General features: G+C 34.6%; 1 protein-coding gene across 1 annotated transcript; it reads right to left on the reverse strand.

Annotated features, from left to right (window-relative positions):
* Nucleotides 1-17,366: 17,366 nt before the first annotated feature.
* LOC122585490 (putative wall-associated receptor kinase-like 16) lies at nucleotides 17,367-20,115 on the reverse strand. The gene is made up of 3 exons (XM_043757618.1): nucleotides 19,242-20,115; nucleotides 18,971-19,132; nucleotides 17,367-18,747 (listed from the first exon to the last, which is right to left on the reverse strand). The coding sequence occupies exons 1-3, from the start codon at nucleotides 20,113-20,115 to the stop codon at nucleotides 17,534-17,536; spliced, it is 2,250 nt and encodes a 749-aa protein (XP_043613553.1). The 3' UTR covers nucleotides 17,367-17,533.
* Between the last annotated feature and the right edge of the window lie 1,405 nt (nucleotides 20,116-21,520).

The raw sequence follows: 21,520 nt of genomic DNA on the forward strand, positions 1-21,520 counted from the left end.
AATTACAATATTGATAATGGGTCGTGCCATGGAGACGCCCGATTATCTTAAGGTAGTTAGAACACCCGGGGGCCAGACTAGAAGTGGAGGTTGTCACGAAGGCAACCAACCTTCCAACGGTACGCTTTGGGTGGGCGGACGAAACCTAGTTGCGCAACTAACTAACTACAGGCCTCCACTTTCGGAGTAAATAGTAGTGTACCGAACGCCGCGGTTTGACAGAACTCAAGCTCATCACATAAATCCTTTATTATCATTTCATACTCATATATCAAGAATCATTTCATATAACAAACTCTCTTTCAAGAAACATTGCATATATAGAAAGTAGTTTCATTTATCATGCTTTTCACCCCGAAAGTAAAACACATAAAAGAGTTTGAAAGGGGGCTATGACTCACCTTGATATGCCGCATAGTATACTCATCTATCCAAAATGGGTACTTCCCATATATAGCTTCCTTGACCATATATCCATTATGTTCCTCCATCATATTTCAAGCCAAGACTATCCCTACGATGGGACTAATATACATAAGTTCCTATCTTAAGCCATCACTTAGAAATGCCACTTTCATTATGTTGCTATCAATTGTGGAATCCAAGTATATTGCCAACCTTCGCATTGTTTTGGTTGTAGCGATTGATGGTGAAAAAGGTTACTTTAATGACATGCGTAGTTATAAGTTGTTAGATTTTTGGTAACTTGGCTTCATTTGTGGTTTCACTTGGCATCTTAGGTCATCATGTAGAAATATCTTATTAAGTTATGTTATCCTTATTCATCATTTGTTGTGTAACCGATTTTAGCGTAAATTAACATTTGTGATATCAATATATAGCTTGGTTAACATAATTACTTATGTCAATTTCACTTAATTATCTTTGTTTTATTTTGATTACACTTATCTCATGAAATTCGTTTAAGTGTTATGGGCCATTATCAATTGGGCCTTAGGTGTCATGGGCTTTTAAATGTTTTGAGCTTACATTAGTTATTGGGCTTTACCTTATTTGGGTTATGTGCTTAATGGGTTATATTGGTTATTGGATTTTATGGTTTGTTGGGCCAAGTGGGCCTACTGATTTATGGTTCTATGGGTTTGGTATTTGGGCCGGGTTAGCCCATTATGGTCTCTAGTGCATCTTTTAGCCCATTATACAAATGGTTAGTTTCCTTTCAAATTTTCTGTTTTTAATTCAGATTTTTTATGAAATGTTAGCTACCAATTTGGGGTCAAGCCGAATTATTTGGACCTTTATGATTTTTACACAGTGAATTATACGTATCTAGTATTTTTGTGAATTTTTGGTGAATTTTTAGATGATGTTTGGTGTCCGTAAAAATTATCCAAACACAAACTGTCCCGAATGGGCACTGCTTGCGACATCAGAAGTTTTATAAAAGTTCTTGATGTTCTGATTGTTAGAAAAATCCCATGATTTTATTTTAAGTTTACAACACATTGAAATTACTTCCCACCAAGTATGAATTCCTGGAACTTTATGGATTAGGAGATAAAAATTGTTGAAGTTTATAAAATATTCATACAAAATTACAGTTTGACCAGTTTCAGTAGAAAAATTATATCTTTCGTTTGGTTTAGTATTTTTGAGTAATTCCAGTTGGAGGTTTATCTTAACTCATTTGTCTACAACTTTTATTTTGATAGTCTTTCTTGAAAATGCCCTCACATGCCCAGTTTTCCCGTTCAAAGACAGAAGATGGATTCTGTCAGCTTACTTTGTTTGCCCAATGCATGCCTTTACTTTATGGCTTCACCCAATACTTATTTTGGCAAACCCAATACATTTTGTTCATCCTAATTCATCTCTTCATCTTTCATTAGAGTTTTCTCCAGATTTTATTTCATATTTTATGGACAATTCATGTGATGAAGATGATGAATTTATATTTGTGTTCTTGTGATTTCGGTTAGTGACTTTTATGCATTGTTTGGTCTTGAATTCTTATAAAATCCTTATTTCTTGTACTAACTTCATAAATCTCAGATTATTAACATGTATTTTAACATCAAACTATATATGAAATCATCAAAACAACTTAAACTAGTGCAAATCCAAGCATGCATGTAATCATCTCATCATTTTAACAACAAATCTTTATCCAACTTCAATTCAACAACTTAAAAACATATTTTTTTTTGAAAAACTCCAGAAATATATTCATCAAGATATATAAAAATATGACCATATTTCAAAGGAAAAATCACTTTAAAAGTTATTTAATCTACAACAACACTTTTGGGTCATAAACTAGTTGAATCCTTGAATCTTTCTTCTAGATTTCAACATGCATGAGCATGAGGAAGAAGATTCTATCAACTTGCCTTCATCAAGTGTATTTTCAAGAAGAAAATCAAAGAAAAACATGGTCTTTGATAAAGATCTTTTAGTATATACAAAAACAAGATAGATTAAACTAAGAGATGAAGATTTATACCCTTGATGAACTCGAAATGGGGGCTGTTTTGGGCAGAAAATTTCGTGGCTTTTATGCTCCATATAAACCTTATTTCCAAGCTTGAAATAACCCTTAAAAGTATTTTGAATCAACCCTTGTTTAATCCTTTAAAAACCCTTATTATTACTATAACTATAGATTGATTTTTCTTGCTTTCTTTGAACTGAAAATGATGAAGAGAGGAAGATGATAATGTGCAGATTTTTGAGAGAAAAATGAGAGAGAAATAAGAGATTAAGTGTATTGGAAAGTGTTGGAGTGTTTAGGGAGTATATAGTGTGAGTTGGAGTGTAAGTATAGGTATATGTACCTTGGAAGTGTAAGAAACAAAGCATCTAACTATTTTTTTGGTTGGAGGGAGGGTCTTGGGGCATAAAAATTGTGGCTTATGCAGAAAATTAAGGGTATGGAGTGAGTTTATTGGTTAAGAGGTGTGGTGGGAAGACATGGGTTGGTTAACTCATGGGGTGAGGTGTTGGGTTAGTTCCCAACTAGTGTTAAGACATGCAAATAAGTATATGTATGTATTATGGGTGTGAGTGTAAGAATAAGTGGGTTAGTTGTATGTTGATTGGTGGATTTTATAAGAGTTTATATTTATAATAAGTTTAAGTTGTATGCATATCTTTTAATTTGAAGACTTATTCAAATGTTGCAATATATTTATGTACTTATTATTATTCAGGCTTACTATTATGTACATAATAGTTTATAAATCTATTTTCAAGATGGTCATTATATCTTTGTGTTCAAATGTACTTTAATTAGCTTTGTGTTTGGATTGTTGGACATTTATAGAGATTTTTGGTTGTTATCACAACTTGTGAGTCTTGTACAATTATTTATGTAACTCAACTTCTTGAAATAAAATTTTTGGTTCATTGACATTTCACCAAGTTTGATTAGAACTAATTTATAGTTTGAGATCGTATTGAATGATTATAGTTATTATTTAGGGCATTTCTAAGGCATTTCACTGCACTAGGGGGCAATTATCACTATGCTTGAATATCTAGGAGGCAATTTCTCTTAATGAACCTCTAGGGATCGAAACCTAGATAAATATAAGTAAGTAGTCATAATTTGAGATTGTTGGACATTTATAGAGATTTTTGGTTGTTATCACAACTTGTGAGTCTTGTACAATTATTTATGTGAAAACGTGTTTCAGCACGTTCCCGGATCGATTAACACGAGATCTAACAATCATAGATGTGCGGAATCCATCTATGATCGTCTTTAGGGTTAATTAATGATTATCATGATAAACACACACGAAGATAATAAGAACAGGAGATAAACATGAAAATACTATCATTAATCATATGATTACAAGGTGAATCCGTATGAAAAACATCTACAATGATTACGGATTACAATCATTGAGACGAATCGTGATAGTTTGGGCGGTATCTCGAGGTATAGATCTCTACCTCGAGAACCTAGTGAATGACTCTATGTTGCAACTAAATCATCAACTTAAATTCGTGACCTAAGACTTATATTTATAGGCTGTACAAACGGACTGGGCCTTATTAACTTAATAATTCTTAGCCTTTTAGAATTATTGCATCGGACAACAGATTGTGCACTTTATGTGCTCTAACAATTTATGTAACTCAACTTCTTGAAATAAAATTTTTGGTTCATTGACATTTCACCAAGTTTGATTAGAACTAATTTATAGTTTGAGATCGTATTGAATGATTATAGTTATTATTTAGGGCATTTCTAAGGCATTTCACTGCACTAGGGGGCAATTATCACTATGCTTGAATATCTAGGAGGCAATTTCTCTTAATGAACCTCTAGGGATCGAAACCTAGATAAATATAAGTAAGTAGTCATAATTTGAGATTGAGGGTTGTTACATCATTACCCCCTTAACATCAACTTCGTCCTCGAAGTTTGCTCGTTCATACGGTTATAAAATGAATAGATTGGCAATAAGGGTAGCTTCACGGAGTCGTACAAATTTGAGAGTTCATAGAGGTTTTATCACGACCTTTCGGTTACTTACGGGCTTTTTAACCTCCATAGCTGGGGGCATCTATCTGTTGGTGCCCTAAATATCACCTGGTTAAAAGCTTTGAAAGGGTTATAACTTTCGCTCGTTTCCTGAGACGACTTTAGATTAATCGTAAGAAATCACTGTAGATTGTCCATTCCGCCTAGATCAATGTTAAGTAATGGGATTATGACAAGAATATTAATACGGAGGTGTAATATGAGCAGACGGTTCATTACGTGAGTTATAACAAAAATAATAAGAGACGTTGGAATTTCGATCGTGGGTGGCTACTCATTTCCCATTGTTACAGTGTATACTTTCCTTTATCGTTTGCTTTGTCCCAATAAAGAATCCTCCACTGGCTCCTCGCCTACTTTTATCTTTCTTTGGTTTGATGTTGGACACACTTTCCGCTACTAGAAAATATTGACTTTGGTTGTGACTAATCACTTGTTAAGGGATTACCCCCTTAACAAGGGTGATGCTAATCCGGGATGCCGAGTTGTATTAAAATTTGCAAGGGTACATCTCCATAATACCTCATTCTAGGGTTTTTAGTTCGACTTTATTGCCTCATGGCGTGCAAGAGAAATCGGTCATGTAATGTATGATGATAGTTCCATCTTGTTCCTCATACTCACCTTTGTTCTTTCAATTTTCGCCCTTATTTTCCCAAAGTCACCTTTTTCTGTTATTCGCTAAGGCACATAGTTAATAATTTCTCTTGCTCTTGCCGATATTGGCTTTTAAATCGTTTCATGGTACCTTTACTTCTTCCCTTTTATTGTAGAATGACTACCATCCATGACATATTTCCGACTAAACTCCTTTTTAACATTACACATATAACCTCTTCCATTTCTACTCTATTCCTATGCAATCCTCACGGCAGAGTTTACATAATCCTTATGCTTACAACTAATCATATCAAATCCTCACCATCTTGGTAAGACGAACACTTCAAACCCTTATTAGTATGGATCCCTTCTCAAGGACAATTTTTCTTAGGTCCCTTCAGGCCTACACAAAACTTCCAATGACCTTGCTCTCTAAAGCCTCATATCTACCTTTAGTTTTCTAAGCTAAGCTTCTTTTCAAGTACACTAGCCTAATGCTTGTAGGAATCGCGATGTAACATAATTTAGGTGAAGCTTCATGCCTCGTCTTTCTCTCAACCATCTAGTTTTCTCCATTTCTCCTTCGTGTTCTTATGGATAACCATACTCCTTACCGTTTGCCACTTGGATCCATCTCTTACTAGATAATTGTTACTATGGTTGACACACGCGCAGTCGATAGTCCTTGGAGTTTATCTCAGGGGTACTTGCGAGATCATAGTGATAGGGATCCTTGGATCCTAACTCATCACAAATGTATGTTATCATTATCACGCTTTCGTTCCAGTGTTTCGTAAATAGCCCTTTCCGGAGTTTGTAGTTTCTTAAAAGTTAATTCAACGACCAACTTCCTTAATCGTTGTGGTGGTATGTGCCTTAACTTCTAACGTTGTATTCCTAATTTACTCTGACTACTAACTTAGCGATTTCATGTCGTTTTCCTTTTCACTTCTCTTGGGCGCACTACTTCATGGGTCGATGGTTCTTGACTGTTCACCATGTGTTCTAAAATTTTTCATGCCCAAGTTCATCTTATTTTAGATTACCTCCAAACGACCGTTGACCTTGAGGGAATATCCATCACTCATGTTTCCTCCACTTATCGACCATACTCCCCTTCTTTAGCAAAACTAGCCTCCATTGGGTGTTGGGCGTATACCGCTTCCCCTCAGCTTAGTTGATATGTTCTACTAGTAGTTTGTCTCTCAATGAAGGCTTTCCAATAGGTATTTAAAGTATAATGCATGGAGCGCCATAAAGATGAACACCGACAGAACTACACCTTATAGATAACGTCAATACCTTCACTTTATCGTGTGGGTTAGATCGCCTTCCTTTACTTTACTTTCTACTTCACACAGCTTCAATGATGGTAGTAAATAGCTCTTATTGAACGATAAAGTATAGTCTTGTGCTTCATTCTCCTTGTTCGAATATCTTCCTTGTTGCGATTACCCCCTTAACATTTTTCTCCTAGAAAAATGTAAGGGATTTCTTGCTTTTCGTATCATCTCGTTTTCTCCTCTAAGCAAGCTCATTAGCCACCTTCTTAGCTAGGTTCCTTGAATCACCATTACATCTTGTCAATCTTCAATTCGCTAAATTTTCTCATCCTTCTAGACGACTTTCAATTCGCTAGATTTCGTAATCTTACTTGTAACTATTCTAGTCCTTTATCAAATCGCGGGGGTCACATAGGTTTTATATTACTTCTTATCCTCCTTAATTTTCCATCTTCGCTCCAACGGTAACCTTGGAATTTCTTCTAATTTCCGTCGAGGCTCCATTTTACATGGATAAAAGGACCTTTAATTCCTTCATCACTTTGAGGCCTCGGTTCAATTGCCTCTACACTCGCTCACATGTAGACCATATCCAAGGCATCGCTTCCATTGGGTATACTAGTTTATAGTATCTCCTATACTATATTCTCCGACTCGCTAGTTTCTTGAACTTCCTTGTATCGAGTGAGTCCTTCTCTTAACGTTGTTGCGAGTGGGTGGTGTTAGTTATTTGGTCTCACCACCTTCATGTGTTGTGTCGAGTCATCCGTGGATTAAGGGAATCGTAAATCTTTGGAAAAGAAGAAGGACCATGCTTCCATCATTTTTGGTCCTCGAGTTTGTCAAAATTCACTTGGCTAGCTTCAACGTGGAAGTGAGGAGTAAGAGTTCGTAGCGAGAATAAGACGTCAACCCAGATTAATATCTTTAGGTGAGTTAGACGGAATGCCTTAACGTCGCTTGTGAAAATTTGCTTCTTTCTACTTTGATTGACATACAACATATCTTCCACAACCTATGTTATGTACATGATCCAATAGCATTTTCTATGCTATATATTTATCCCAAGCATTTCGCTTTTGGACAACTGAAGACTAAACGTCATTCGCATCTCTTGATGTCGCAGCGAGAGCGGAGTACTACTTACTTGATTTCGTCATTGCCGAGTGTGGCGTGAGTGAGTTGTACGTTGTTAGGTTACTAACTTTTGAAGAGAAGCGGTGGTGATCATTACATTGAATCATTAAGAATATCAAGGATATAGAATTTGGTTTCGAATGAATCAAGTAGGAAATATAAAACAAAAGATTCATTAAGGCTCGAATCAGACTCCTTGCGCGAGTTAAAGAAATCACTTCTATGTGTTACGTTGCCCATTGGACTCCAACTTTTAATGACGTCAATATACGCCGCACTGACTTAAATAATATAGATAGATGTTCGCGTATACGTGTTAAAATAGAAATATTGCACCATATTTCGAGGTTACATTCCTCACAGTGTGTCATCTAGAATGTATGGGTACGTGTTCGACTGGTGACGTTGTATCGTGATAAGGCCTTAGTGCCGCTCACCATTTGTAAATCTCCGACTTAGTTTGACATTCCCCGTATGTTTTGCGCCATCTCAGATCGCATAAAAAGGCTGTGTGTAGATATCTTCAAGTCGCGTCATATCTTGGGACTATAATCCTTAGAGTATATCGTCAAACGCTCGTGAGAGGATGCTTTATAGGTGATATTGCGTCGTCGTATGTAAATAATGAATAGCGGTGTCATAAGAAAAGGATATTGAATAGTTTCAAAAAGCATGAGTGAACGAATATCGGAGGGGTACTTAATGACAACTTTCATACTTAGAAAATTTCTAGTTTATAATGAATTTCCCCAGGGCAATCACTAGTTCTCAAGCGATCGAATCTCAACATACAATATCTATCTTGATAGTAAGGACTAACTATATTATCGTCATATCAAGCGATTACTAGTTCTCAATAGTCACATCTTAGAGCATCATAACTATCTCATAATTAGGCACAACTATATAGTCATTACATCATCTACGCACTAGCCCTTATATAGCTCAACCTTAGGGTGCAATAAGTATGTCAATAGTAAGGCATGACTACATAATCATCGCAATATTCACAAGCTAATTTCAATAGCTCAAACTTAGAGAGTAAGGGCTCTTATATCCATATTTCAAATAGTCCAAACTTAGAGAGTAAAAGCTCTTATATCCATATCGGCTATAGAATTTCATATTACTTGTCATACCTATATCCCCTTTCAGTTCATTCTTAAATAATCAGTCTCGTCACCCGATAACTTAAACAAGTCATATTCGAAGTAAATTCATGCTTCATGATAATCACATTATTTTATAGTGCATATGCTACTTAAAGTTCGACATCATAATTCATAAATCTTTTACGCATGCATTTCTCACAAAATTTTCACATTGCACCTTTAAACTTTCACATAGACAATACAAGCTTTCACATTGCACATTACAACTTTCACATTGTACCTTATAACTTTCATATTGCAATCAAATCAATCATGCCCAAGTTTGCACGTTATAGCATAGAGTAGCATGTATCAACAAATAATATATTTCAATCTTAGATTCGTTTCACTTCTAATGTGCAAGGAGAGGAATCCTACCAAGCTAGCATAATCCTTAACTATAGCAAGTCTCAAATCCTTATATGTGCTTAGGTGAATGTCTAAATGCAACACGTACGCTCATAAAAACGGATTTAATAAAGATCTCTTTTATTTATTTATTATTATTTTTTTTTTTTGAAAAGGAATCCTTTTGAACACAGGTCCAAGTGGTCGTTTGAGTTTTACATGGTTCTCTCATAATTAAACATAGATTCATGACTCTATGTTTAATTAGGGTCCTACCATTTAAAGCTCAAACTAATCCACTTAACTTCATGCTCGACTCGACTATAAAAATCGTTTTGAAAAGTGGCTATAGTTTTGAAATTCCCGTAGGAACCCCAATGTTCTCTATAACCTTGGCTCTTGATACCATTTTCTGTAACACCCCACTAAGGCGGAATGATGAGATGTACAGAAAGTCGAGTATTCAAAACAAAGGATTATAAATAACATTCACCATAGTTTTATTTGATAAAAGAATTTACAAATGTACACGCATGTGAACCAATTTCCAAGTACAAATGCGTCCACCGTACTTGAATATTAAGTTCACGAAACAAATAACAAGCACATGAAGTAGTATACTACAATGATCAAGGCGGATTCCATTGCCTATCACAAGGTTTGATCTTTGACTCCAAAGGGCAATGCAAATATTCATGAAGCATATAAATCCTCAATGCTTAAGCTTATTTCCTGAAAAGCATGAAGAAAAAGTGTCAACTACGAAAACGTAGTTGGTGAGTGCATAGGTTTTTATATAAATCTTGTACATCACCGTTTTAATACTTAGAAAAACTGATTACTATTACATTTCGAAATATCCAAACCATATTGTTAAGTCTGGGATTCGCTGAAGGAGACTTGAAAATTGACACATGTCGTCAGCAAGTCTCCTAACAATTTGTCAGCAGATGAAGAAACGTCTTCAGCGGGATGCATGCTGACCTAAGGTGGTCTTGGCGGGAAATATTCAAACTACGTAAAGACAAAAAGGTCACATGGTGGTTAACTAACTGTAATTTGCCTAGAATGGTAAATGTACAGGTTGGGACCAAAACAAGAGTTCTCTCTCTCTCTTACCCGTTTTGGTATAGAAGACAATAGGCACATGATTCAAGTACCATGAGCCAATTGGAAGTCGACAACCACCATCAAGTCACAATCAAAGCAGGCTGTGTTGATTCAAGTCTTCCCCTATATAAAGCAACACAGCCACATTGTGTCAAGTGCGTCTGGCCGTCTAAAAGTGTATATCACTTGTAATTGCTTAAGTTTTTCTTATCTGTCTAAACTTAGCAATTATCTTTGTTCTTTTGTATTCGTGTAAGTCAAGTGTAAGATCAACCATGTATTCATCGTTTAATCAATGATACATATGATTATCCTTGCATTGATGTATTACAATTGAACTGAACATTGTTCTTGTTATTTACTTACCTTCTTGATTACTTTCTTTCTTGTATACTAAATTAAACATTAGAAGTGCATTCGTGGACCATCACATATGATCGACAAGGTTTTCATATCATGTTATCAAGTTTCCAAATACCATAATGTCATATCAAGACTTGGAGAATCTATAGTAAACTTTCAGGTTCTCATTTGTCAAATCATCATGAGAGAAAAAGTATATAAATTGATTAATCGTATATCACACCAAAATCATTCGGTTACCAAAATTATTTCAATATCACCAATTTCGACGTCTTTCAAGATATCACATGAGGGACGATACCCAATCCGTATGTCCAAACAATTTCCAATTATCAACAATATTAATATCCCTTTCACTTAGCCACAAGGGCATAATTCAATATCAAATTTCATTTAGCCACAAAGGCATAATTTACATAATTTTGATGAGTAAATGCTTGAGCCACTACTACTACCATTTTATTCAAGTCCGATTACAATCCAATAATTCAATTCATAGCACAAGCTGTCAATCAAGTGCCGTAATAATAATTACAATATTGATAATGGGTCGTGCCATGGAGACGCCCGATTATCTTAAGGTAGTTAGAACACCCGGGGGCCAGACTAGAAGTGGAGGTTGTCACGAAGGCAACCAACCTTCCAACGGTACGCTTTGGGTGGGCGGACGAAACCTAGTTGCGCAACTAACTAACTACAGGCCTCCACTTTCGGAGTAAATAGTAGTGTACCGAACGCCGCGGTTTGACAGAACTCAAGCTCATCACATAAATCCTTTATTATCATTTCATACTCATATATCAAGAATCATTTCATATAACAAACTCTCTTTCAAGAAACATTGCATATATAGAAAGTAGTTTCATTTATCATGCTTTTCACCCCGAAAGTAAAACACATAAAAGAGTTTGAAAGGGGGCTATGACTCACCTTGATATGCCGCATAGTATACTCATCTATCCAAAATGGGTACTTCCCATATATAGCTTCCTTGACCATATATCCATTATGTTCCTCCATCATATTTCAAGCCAAGACTATCCCTACGATGGGACTAATATACATAAGTTCCTATCTTAAGCCATCACTTAGAAATGCCACTTTCATTATGTTGCTATCAATTGTGGAATCCAAGTATATTGCCAACCTTCGCATTGTTTTGGTTGTAGCGATTGATGGTGAAAAAGGTTACTTTAATGACATGCGTAGTTATAAGTTGTTAGATTTTTGGTAACTTGGCTTCATTTGTGGTTTCACTTGGCATCTTAGGTCATCATGTAGAAATATCTTATTAAGTTATGTTATCCTTATTCATCATTTGTTGTGTAACCGATTTTAGCGTAAATTAACATTTGTGATATCAATATATAGCTTGGTTAACATAATTACTTATGTCAATTTCACTTAATTATCTTTGTTTTATTTTGATTACACTTATCTCATGAAATTCGTTTAAGTGTTATGGGCCATTATCAATTGGGCCTTAGGTGTCATGGGCTTTTAAATGTTTTGAGCTTACATTAGTTATTGGGCTTTACCTTATTTGGGTTATGTGCTTAATGGGTTATATTGGTTATTGGATTTTATGGTTTGTTGGGCCAAGTGGGCCTACTGATTTATGGTTCTATGGGTTTGGTATTTGGGCCGGGTTAGCCCATTATGGTCTCTAGTGCATCTTTTAGCCCATTATACAAATGGTTAGTTTCCTTTCAAATTTTCTGTTTTTAATTCAGATTTTTATGAAATGTTAGCTACCAATTTGGGGTCAAGCCGAATTATTTGGACCTTTATGATTTTTACACAGTGACTTATACGTATCTAGTATTTTTGTGAATTTTTGGTGAATTTTTAGATGATGTTTGGTGTCCGTAAAAATTATCCAAACACAAACTGTCCCGAATGGGCACTGCTTGCGACATCAGAAGTTTTATAAAAGTTCTTGATGTTCTGATTGTTAGAAAAATCCCATGATTTTATTTTAAGTTTACAACACATTGAAATTACTTCCCACCAAGTATGAATTCCTGGAACTTTATGGATTAGGAGATAAAAATTGTTGAAGTTTATAAAATATTCATACAAAATTACAGTTTGACCAGTTTCAGTAGAAAAATTATATCTTTCGTTTGGTTTAGTATTTTTGAGTAATTCCAGTTGGAGGTTTATCTTAACTCATTTGTCTACAACTTTTATTTTGATAGTCTTTCTTGAAAATGCCCTCACATGCCCAGTTTTCCCGTTCAAAGACAGAAGATGGATTCTGTCAGCTTACTTTGTTTGCCCAATGCATGCCTTTACTTTATGGCTTCACCCAATACTTATTTTGGCAAACCCAATACATTTTGTTCATCCTAATTCATCTCTTCATCTTTCATTAGAGTTTTCTCCAGATTTTATTTCATATTTTATGGACAATTCATGTGATGAAGATGATGAATTTATATTTGTGTTCTTGTGATTTCGGTTAGTGACTTTTATGCATTGTTTGGTCTTGAATTCTTATAAAATCCTTATTTCTTGTACTAACTTCATAAATCTCAGATTATTAACATGTATTTTAACATCAAACTATATATGAAATCATCAAAACAACTTAAACTAGTGCAAATCCAAGCATGCATGTAATCATCTCATCATTTTAACAACAAATCTTTATCCAACTTCAATTCAACAACTTAAAAACATATTTTTTTTTTGAAAAACTCCAGAAATATATTCATCAAGATATATAAAAATATGACCATATTTCAAAGGAAAAATCACTTTAAAAGTTATTTAATCTACAACAACACTTTTGGGTCATAAACTAGTTGAATCCTTGAATCTTTCTTCTAGATTTCAACATGCATGAGCATGAGGAAGAAGATTCTATCAACTTGCCTTCATCAAGTGTATTTTCAAGAAGAAAATCAAAGAAAAACATGGTCTTTGATAAAGATCTTTTAGTATATACAAAAACAAGATAGATTAAACTAAGAGATGAAGATTTATACCCTTGATGAACTCGAAATGGGGGCTGTTTTGGGCAGAAAATTTCGTGGCTTTTATGCTCCATATAAACCTTATTTCCAAGCTTGAAATAACCCTTAAAAGTATTTTGAATCAACCCTTGTTTAATCCTTTAAAAACCCTTATTATTACTATAACTATAGATTGATTTTTCTTGCTTTCTTTGAACTGAAAATGATGAAGAGAGGAAGATGATAATGTGCAGATTTTTGAGAGAAAAATGAGAGAGAAATAAGAGATTAAGTGTATTGGAAAGTGTTGGAGTGTTTAGGGAGTATATAGTGTGAGTTGGAGTGTAAGTATAGGTATATGTACCTTGGAAGTGTAAGAAACAAAGCATCTAACTATTTTTTTGGTTGGAGGGAGGGTCTTGGGGCATAAAAATTGTGGCTTATGCAGAAAATTAAGGGTATGGAGTGAGTTTATTGGTTAAGAGGTGTGGTGGGAAGACATGGGTTGGTTAACTCATGGGGTGAGGTGTTGGGTTAGTTCCCAACTAGTGTTAAGACATGCAAATAAGTATATGTATGTATTATGGGTGTGTGAGTGTAAGAATAAGTGGGTTAGTTGTATGTTGATTGGTGGATTTTATAAGAGTTTATATTTATAATAAGTTTAAGTTGTATGCATATCTTTTAATTTGAAGACTTATTCAAATGTTGCAATATATTTATGTACTTATTATTATTCAGGCTTACTATTATGTACATAATAGTTTATAAATCTATTTTCAAGATGGTCATTATATCTTTGTGTTCAAATGTACTTTAATTAGCTTTGTGTTTGGATTGTTGGACATTTATAGAGATTTTTGGTTGTTATCACAACTTGTGAGTCTTGTACAATTATTTATGTAACTCAACTTCTTGAAATAAAATTTTTGGTTCATTGACATTTCACCAAGTTTGATTAGAACTAATTTATAGTTTGAGATCGTATTGAATGATTATAGTTATTATTTAGGGCATTTCTAAGGCATTTCACTGCACTAGGGGGCAATTATCACTATGCTTGAATATCTAGGAGGCAATTTCTCTTAATGAACCTCTAGGGATCGAAACCTAGATAAATATAAGTAAGTAGTCATAATTTGAGATTGAGGGTTGTTACAGACCAGCTCTTCGGTTTGTGCTAATTATGATTACAAATCAATGTCATTAACATAGTAATCTAAATCTCTTTTGAAACAATATAAAAGATTACAATACACTAAAGCTATACACACCAAACAGACCTGTTGATAATTGAATGGGTCAAATTGCTACCTCACCTAGAGTAATTCGGAATTCGGAAAAAGACCTGTTTTAACCAAGCTCTGTTTTTATCCATTACCCAACCTGCCCATCTTGCCACTGCTACTTGTTATGTTAGTTCTGAAATTACTTTTCTTACAGTAGTTTATCCTAAACGATTGTCTGGTAACATATTCATGTGCATGAAAGATATAAGAAGTTGCCAACAATATCATCACGACTAATTAAAGGATTTGAATATAAACTGCACCTAATTGGAAAAAAATAACAAATTATATAAATTAAAAATTAGTTTTTTTTTTTTATAGATTTATTGAAAGTTGTATCCTGGCTCTGGCTGGTTGTTTAGAATCAACAAATTAATCAAAGATCCTAGTCCCTACTTACATCTATCACTAAGCATCGGCATTATCTAAGGCTTAATTATACTATATAAAGCTATTGGGCTTGTATCGGTTGTTAGTGTCTTGAGAGTCTTTGCTTGGTCCGTTAAACAAAGATTTAGTTTCTTATTTATTTGAAGTACTTTTTTCCCATGGAGGCTTGTCAATCATTGATGCCTCCTTCGAGATCTAATGCCACTTCCTTCATAATAGGCCTTTCATCTCCTTTAAGGTGTAAGCATCTTTGTGCAAGCCTTGAAAGTATGATGATTACGTGAGGAACTTCCCTTAGTTGTAAGTTTTATTCAAGAACCTCTACTAGAGTCTCATTTTCTAGAGACTTTAATAGAGCCAAATGTCTTTGACATGAATTGCATGATTGTTGGTTATATATTATGCCTGTAAGTAGTAAATTATTCACGTTAAAAGTCACACATAAAAACTTTAACGAGATCTGGGATTAAAAAAAATAACTTCGAAATTTTAGAAAGTTGATATCTTTTATTGATCAAATAAAAGAAGTTAAAATCCAATAATCAAAAGGGATAATGACTTGTGCATGTAATGAACTATGCCAAAATGTCTATGTTATTTATTGATCTAATCGGAGGTCTATGTTATGTAACGAACTTACCAAAACTGTCTAAGTGATGCATGTTACAGGCTAAAGTTGGTCATCAATTTTTTTCCCTTTATTTTTAATCTTAATAATTAATTTACTTATTTAGCATATATAAATAAATATAAGTTATGGAAACATATATGTATATAAGTTTTGTAATTATATAAAAACTGTATACACCTTCAGATCTTCCGGCCGCCACCTACCTCCTCATTTCTCCGATCAACCCTAACACATTCATATACCAAAAAATCAAAGATCTCAAAAATTAAAATCGCATTTGAAGATTACAATCCCTTATAAGGTTAAGAGCCTGAAACCAATCATTACATATATTCTCAAACATATACACATTGACACACACAAATCTAAGGGTACATAACTTAGAATTGAAATGAGAAAGAATAACTAATTGTTAGATTTTAGTTAAAGCCCAAAACAATAAACTTAGAAGAATGCATTACAAGACTAAAGCGAAAAAGATCAAATCCCCTTGACCTCAGAATTCAATATTTCTCTTTTCGGAATATTAATAAATAACTAAATGGAAACAAGAAATTACTAGTTCTCACATACTCGGGAGGAGTTGGAAACAATAAATAACATACATCACTAAGACAGATTTGGTAAGTTCGTTACATAACATAGACCCCCGATTAGATCAATACATAAGATAGACATTTTGTCATAGTTCACTACATTCACAGGTCATTATCCCAAGTTTTAAAAAATGGATGGTAACCGGCTACCTGTAGATTACCTGGTAACATGCATCACTCAGACAGTTTTGGTAAGTTCGTTACATAACATAGACCCCCGATTAGATCAATACAAAACATAGACATTTTGTCATAGTTCACTACATCCACCGGTCATTATCCCTATTCAAAAACCAGTGAACTTCGACCATTTTTGTGTCGTTTGACTATTAATAAATTAGCAACTTAAGTTACGAAATTAAGTATATAGAGATATAAATAAACAACGTGAGAACACTCAAAAACTTCATTTTGATGCATTATAAGTCCATAAAACTAAGTGTATAACTAATTATCTTTCTCTAAGTGTTTAACAACACATTGATCCGTCAAAACACACAAAACACAATCTCCACAAACTATCAACCTTCTATTCTAACTAGCACAAAACACACATATACAACTCAAAGAATCCATATCAGAAACAAATGAATATCACTAATTTCGAGCATATATGAAACTCAAACTACTACAATTATCACTAATGTATAAAGGGGAAGGAAGGTTGTTTCTGTTAAGGTTACTTGGAGAGAGTGAGTATTTGACTTTGATACACGGGCTAACTGGGGTATATTTTGACAATTGTTGAACCCTGTGATACCCCTAAGATGTTTACGTTGGGAGGTTCAAACTTGAGATATTTTGTGAGAAACTGAGACCATTAGGCCACCTTGATTTGTGATTAGAGTTTAAAGAAATCAAATAAATTTGTAGTAGGAACCGTGATTCGTGAGAGCATATTACGCCTCTTGAAATTCTTATTTTTCAAGAGGCTATAATAAGGTGTAAGTGTGAATATGTATCTGTAACCCTAGATACACACGAAATGCTTCAAATACAAATAAACAACCAAATATTACTGCAGATAGATACTTCAGTGAAAGATCCGGAGAGCACACAGGCTTTGATCTTTTAACAATGCAACACACTGATAGTCTAAACATCCGAAAGATAAGTTATTCTTCGTCGTTATATAGAGGATACAACCTGATCTCTACCCTGATCACCTGCCACTAGCAGCAGGTAAAGTAATTTGCTTGCTCATGCTATCAAAAGTACTTGAGCTTCCGCTGCCCCTATCTGTGAATGCATAGTAATTGGCTGATTGCTTAAGCAAATGCTCTCCTTCCTCTTCATTTTCAATACTTTGCACCCAAGGATGCTTTTGTATCACTGATGCCATTATTCCTTCCAGCTCTGTCGCAACTTCCTTCATAGTAGGCCTTTCATCCCCTTTAACACGTAAGCATCTTTCTGCAATTCTTGAAACTTGGATTATCTCGTTGGGGAGTTCTTTTAGCTGCAAGTGTTGATCGAGAACCTGGAAGAGTCTCCCATTTTTTAAAGAAGATAAAAAGTATTTAGCTAGGCTCCTCTCTTCCTCTGGCCTATCAAAGTTAAGAGCTTTCTGTCCAGTTATAAGCTCTACTAGTACTACCCCGAAACTATAAACATCGCTCTTATCAGTCAGTTGACTCGTCTGCAAGTATTCGGGATCTAAGTAACCTAGTGTTCCCCGCACCAATGTTTCCAACTCAATCTGATCCACGGGAATTAGTTTAGATGCTCCAAAATCAGCCACTTTTGCTACATAACTATCATCTAAAAGTATATTATTAGTCTTGATATCTCGATGAACGATTGGGACAGACGCTGCATAGTGTAAATATGAAAGTGCTCCAGCTGTCTCTGTTGCTATTCTCAGCCGGATGTCCCAAGTAACAGCCACTGACTTGCTTTCTTCGTGGATATGATCAGACAGAGTACCATTTGGAATGAACTCGTAAACCAATAAAGGGATTTCTGCTTCCAAACAGCATCCAATCAGCTTCACCACATTTCTATGATTGATTTGGGAAAGGATAACAACTTCATTTATAAATTGCTCTATCTGGGTTTTGGTTTGATCTAACAATTTGGACTTCTTTATGGCAACTATTTTATTATCAGATAGAATTCCTTTATAAACTGTGCCATAGCCACCCTTACCGATAATCTTGCTCTCATCATAGTTGTTAGTCGCCTTGTTAAGGTCTTTCATAGTGAATAATCTGAACCGGTCATGAGAACCCCCATCTTTAGAAATACGTTGCTGCAACATTATTCCACCATTTTGCTTAAAGAATTTTTCCCTGAGCATCATAACCTTACGCTTCTTGACTCCCACATACACCCAGGTGACAAGTATAAGAAGAAGTATGAAAGCAATCAAGCTACCTATAATGAGAACACAACTGACATTAACTTATTGCTAGCTATCAATATAATTTGAAAAGTGTGCTTTTAATATGAAATTAATTATATTAAAACCCAGTCCCTTTGTGCTTTTTTTCTCTACTAATGCAAATAGACAAGTTTTTATACACTTTTAAAAACTACATAGATATTATGTGCGCATATAGAACTGGACTTGAAATTTGATTGCTTTATATATACTTACATATGGCAATCATTATAACTAATGATTGCTTTACAGTGCATCCAGATCCACCTTTCCTGCCATCTCCAGAGTATCCTCTTCGACAAGAACACATATAATTTCCTACAGTATCAACGCATTTATGCACGCAATCATGATTTCCGCCCTGACACTCATTTTTATCTGTAGAATACAAAAATCAGTACAGGATTCTATCAGGTGGGAAATCTACTGCAAATTAAGCAAGGGGGTCGGAATTATATAATATAATTAGAACTAATAATGAACTTACTTGTGCAGTTATCTTTAAGATAAGGGTTGCCAGCATAACCCTGCTTGCAACGACAACGATATCCAGGACCAGCATATTCTTCAATACATTCACTGTTTCCTTTGCATAAGAAGTTTTTTGTATCCTGACTTGCTATTTCACAAGTTTCATCCCCAATTGCCCAGTCAAGTAACGTGGGCATCCTCACTTCTTTTCCAAAATCGCGCAGATAGGTGGAAGAAAATTTGAAGTGATTGTTCTCTTGGTTAACCACAAAAGCATAGCTACAAGGGTTAAAGTCGGATACATAGATATGGTTATTGTAGCTATTTAGGGTCAAGTTAACAGTGCTCATCCCGTCTGGAATTTTAATTTCACAACACCCAATCCCCGAGCACGATCCATCTCTTGTACTGTTCTTATTAGTACACAAAGAAATGCATCCAGTACCAAAATTTTCATTCTTCCTTGATCCTTGGATATAGGCGTAGGTGTCGCACCCAATGGCGACAAACCTGTTCTTGGTTGATATTTGGAACTTAAACAACTTGAGAAACGAATCATAAGAGTCGTTCAGTACTCTTGACCCATTGTCGTAACAATCACTAGCAACATACGACATAACTTCAATCTCGCCTGTGATTATTGACATATTTTTAATAACAATATTGGTTTCACCATAGAAAAGTGTAGGCCCATCACTATGGGTCCTGTTACAAGTAACAAGAAACTCAGGACTGTGGTAGCATCCTGGCCGACCTGAACCAAAAGGAAATGTTATACTCACATTACCACACGACGTTTCACAATATTGTGGCAACTCATGAGCACTCGCTTTCCCTAAAGATGCCATCATTGTTATGAGTACTACTGCAACTAGTATTTGTAAATGCATGGCTAGCTAGTGAAGTAGTGGAAGTTTGTTCCACTACTTTAGGGAAATAGTAATAAAAAAGAAGCTATAGAATGGAAATTGGTACGTTTGTGTGAGGTGAAATTTGTGATTTTGGGTATTGTTATAGTAGTGGAAGCTAGCTAGGCTGAATTACTATATGCACATTTATATGCAGTGGCATAGATCATCTTATATAGTAGTAGAGATATGTGAGCATTCGGACCTATTGATGGTTGACCATGTCTATCTCTGCTAGGCCCATATTAGTATATGTGTTTTATTTTTATTTTTATGAAGATATATATGACTGTTTCACATCCTTAGTAGTGAACATAATTTTATTAATTACAGGACATGATAAACATAGCTACTGCTATACCTAACAATTAACTTGATTTTTTTTTTTAAAACTGATTTGAAGTAGTCATTTTACGAAAGTTCCTTTTCACTCTTTTGAATGTACTCAAATTTCTAAAAGTCACGGTAATCGGTAAATGTCAAAAGTTGGAAAAATTATATATAAAAAATAATATATATATATATTATGCGGCGATCAAAGGCTCATGTCAACTAAGCTCAAAACTATTGTTTCTTAATTATTTGTTCAATTGTACGTTAATGTGTGGTATTAGTTGTAGATTATTGAAGAGAGGATGCAATATATATATATATATATATATATATATATATATATTAAGGCTATATAGCTGAGGTACGTACATACCTAGCATCAGCTATAAGGACATTGTTGTACGACTTGTTTACTTAATTTAGCCTAGCAAACTACTAGGGAGCTCCCAAAGCTGCAACTTGGCCATACACTATTTAGCATAATAATGATAAATTTACTATTATTTTTTTACACATCAATCACTGTTTTACTAACATTTTTTACATAGTTATACGTTATGAATCTTAATATATTAATTTATACTTACTTATTGTGACACAAATTTTGTTATGTCTTATTTTTTGAACTATCAACTACATAATCGCTTAGGTACTCTATACGGAGTGAGCCATTGGTGAAAGAAAAATCACACCAAATCCAGTCGAACGAATCCCTTTTATTACCAAAGTTAATTACTCCGGATCCAGGAAAAACCAAATAACTCACCCGCCGCCCGTAAGCACAAAGCCAAATTATTTGTAAAACACGCTTGCCTCAAGAGTTGATCTTCAAGATAGAGGGTCTCTTAATACTGTTTTGCACGGTATACACTTACTGGTTACACATAAATACAATAATTATGGAATGTTTGCACTATAACAATAACTTAAACTAAGATTTCTCGATGTTCTTGCTGAAGTCATCTATAGGATGCAAGACTTGAAGTAAGAAAATATCAGCATTCACATTGCATTGATGACTTAATCAAGTCAAAGATGCTACTCGATCAATATA

This window comes from Erigeron canadensis, chromosome 1 (assembly GCF_010389155.1).
Source record: "Erigeron canadensis isolate Cc75 chromosome 1, C_canadensis_v1, whole genome shotgun sequence".
NCBI lineage: Eukaryota > Viridiplantae > Streptophyta > Magnoliopsida > Asterales > Asteraceae > Erigeron > Erigeron canadensis.

What these genes read in the sequence shown, in the direction of transcription:
- LOC122585490 (XM_043757618.1), bottom strand. Translation starts at nt 20,115, where the DNA reads ATGCATTTACAAATACTAGTTGCAGTAGTACTCATAACAATGATGGCA. An exon ending in TCTTAAAGATAACTGCACAA is followed by an intron (nt 19,133 to 19,241) that starts GTAAGTTCATTA and finishes TGTATTCTACAG; the next exon opens with ATAAAAATGAGTGTCAGGGC. An exon ending in AGTTATAATGATTGCCATAT is followed by an intron (nt 18,748 to 18,970) that starts GTAAGTATATAT and finishes TTCTCATTATAG; the next exon opens with GTAGCTTGATTGCTTTCATA.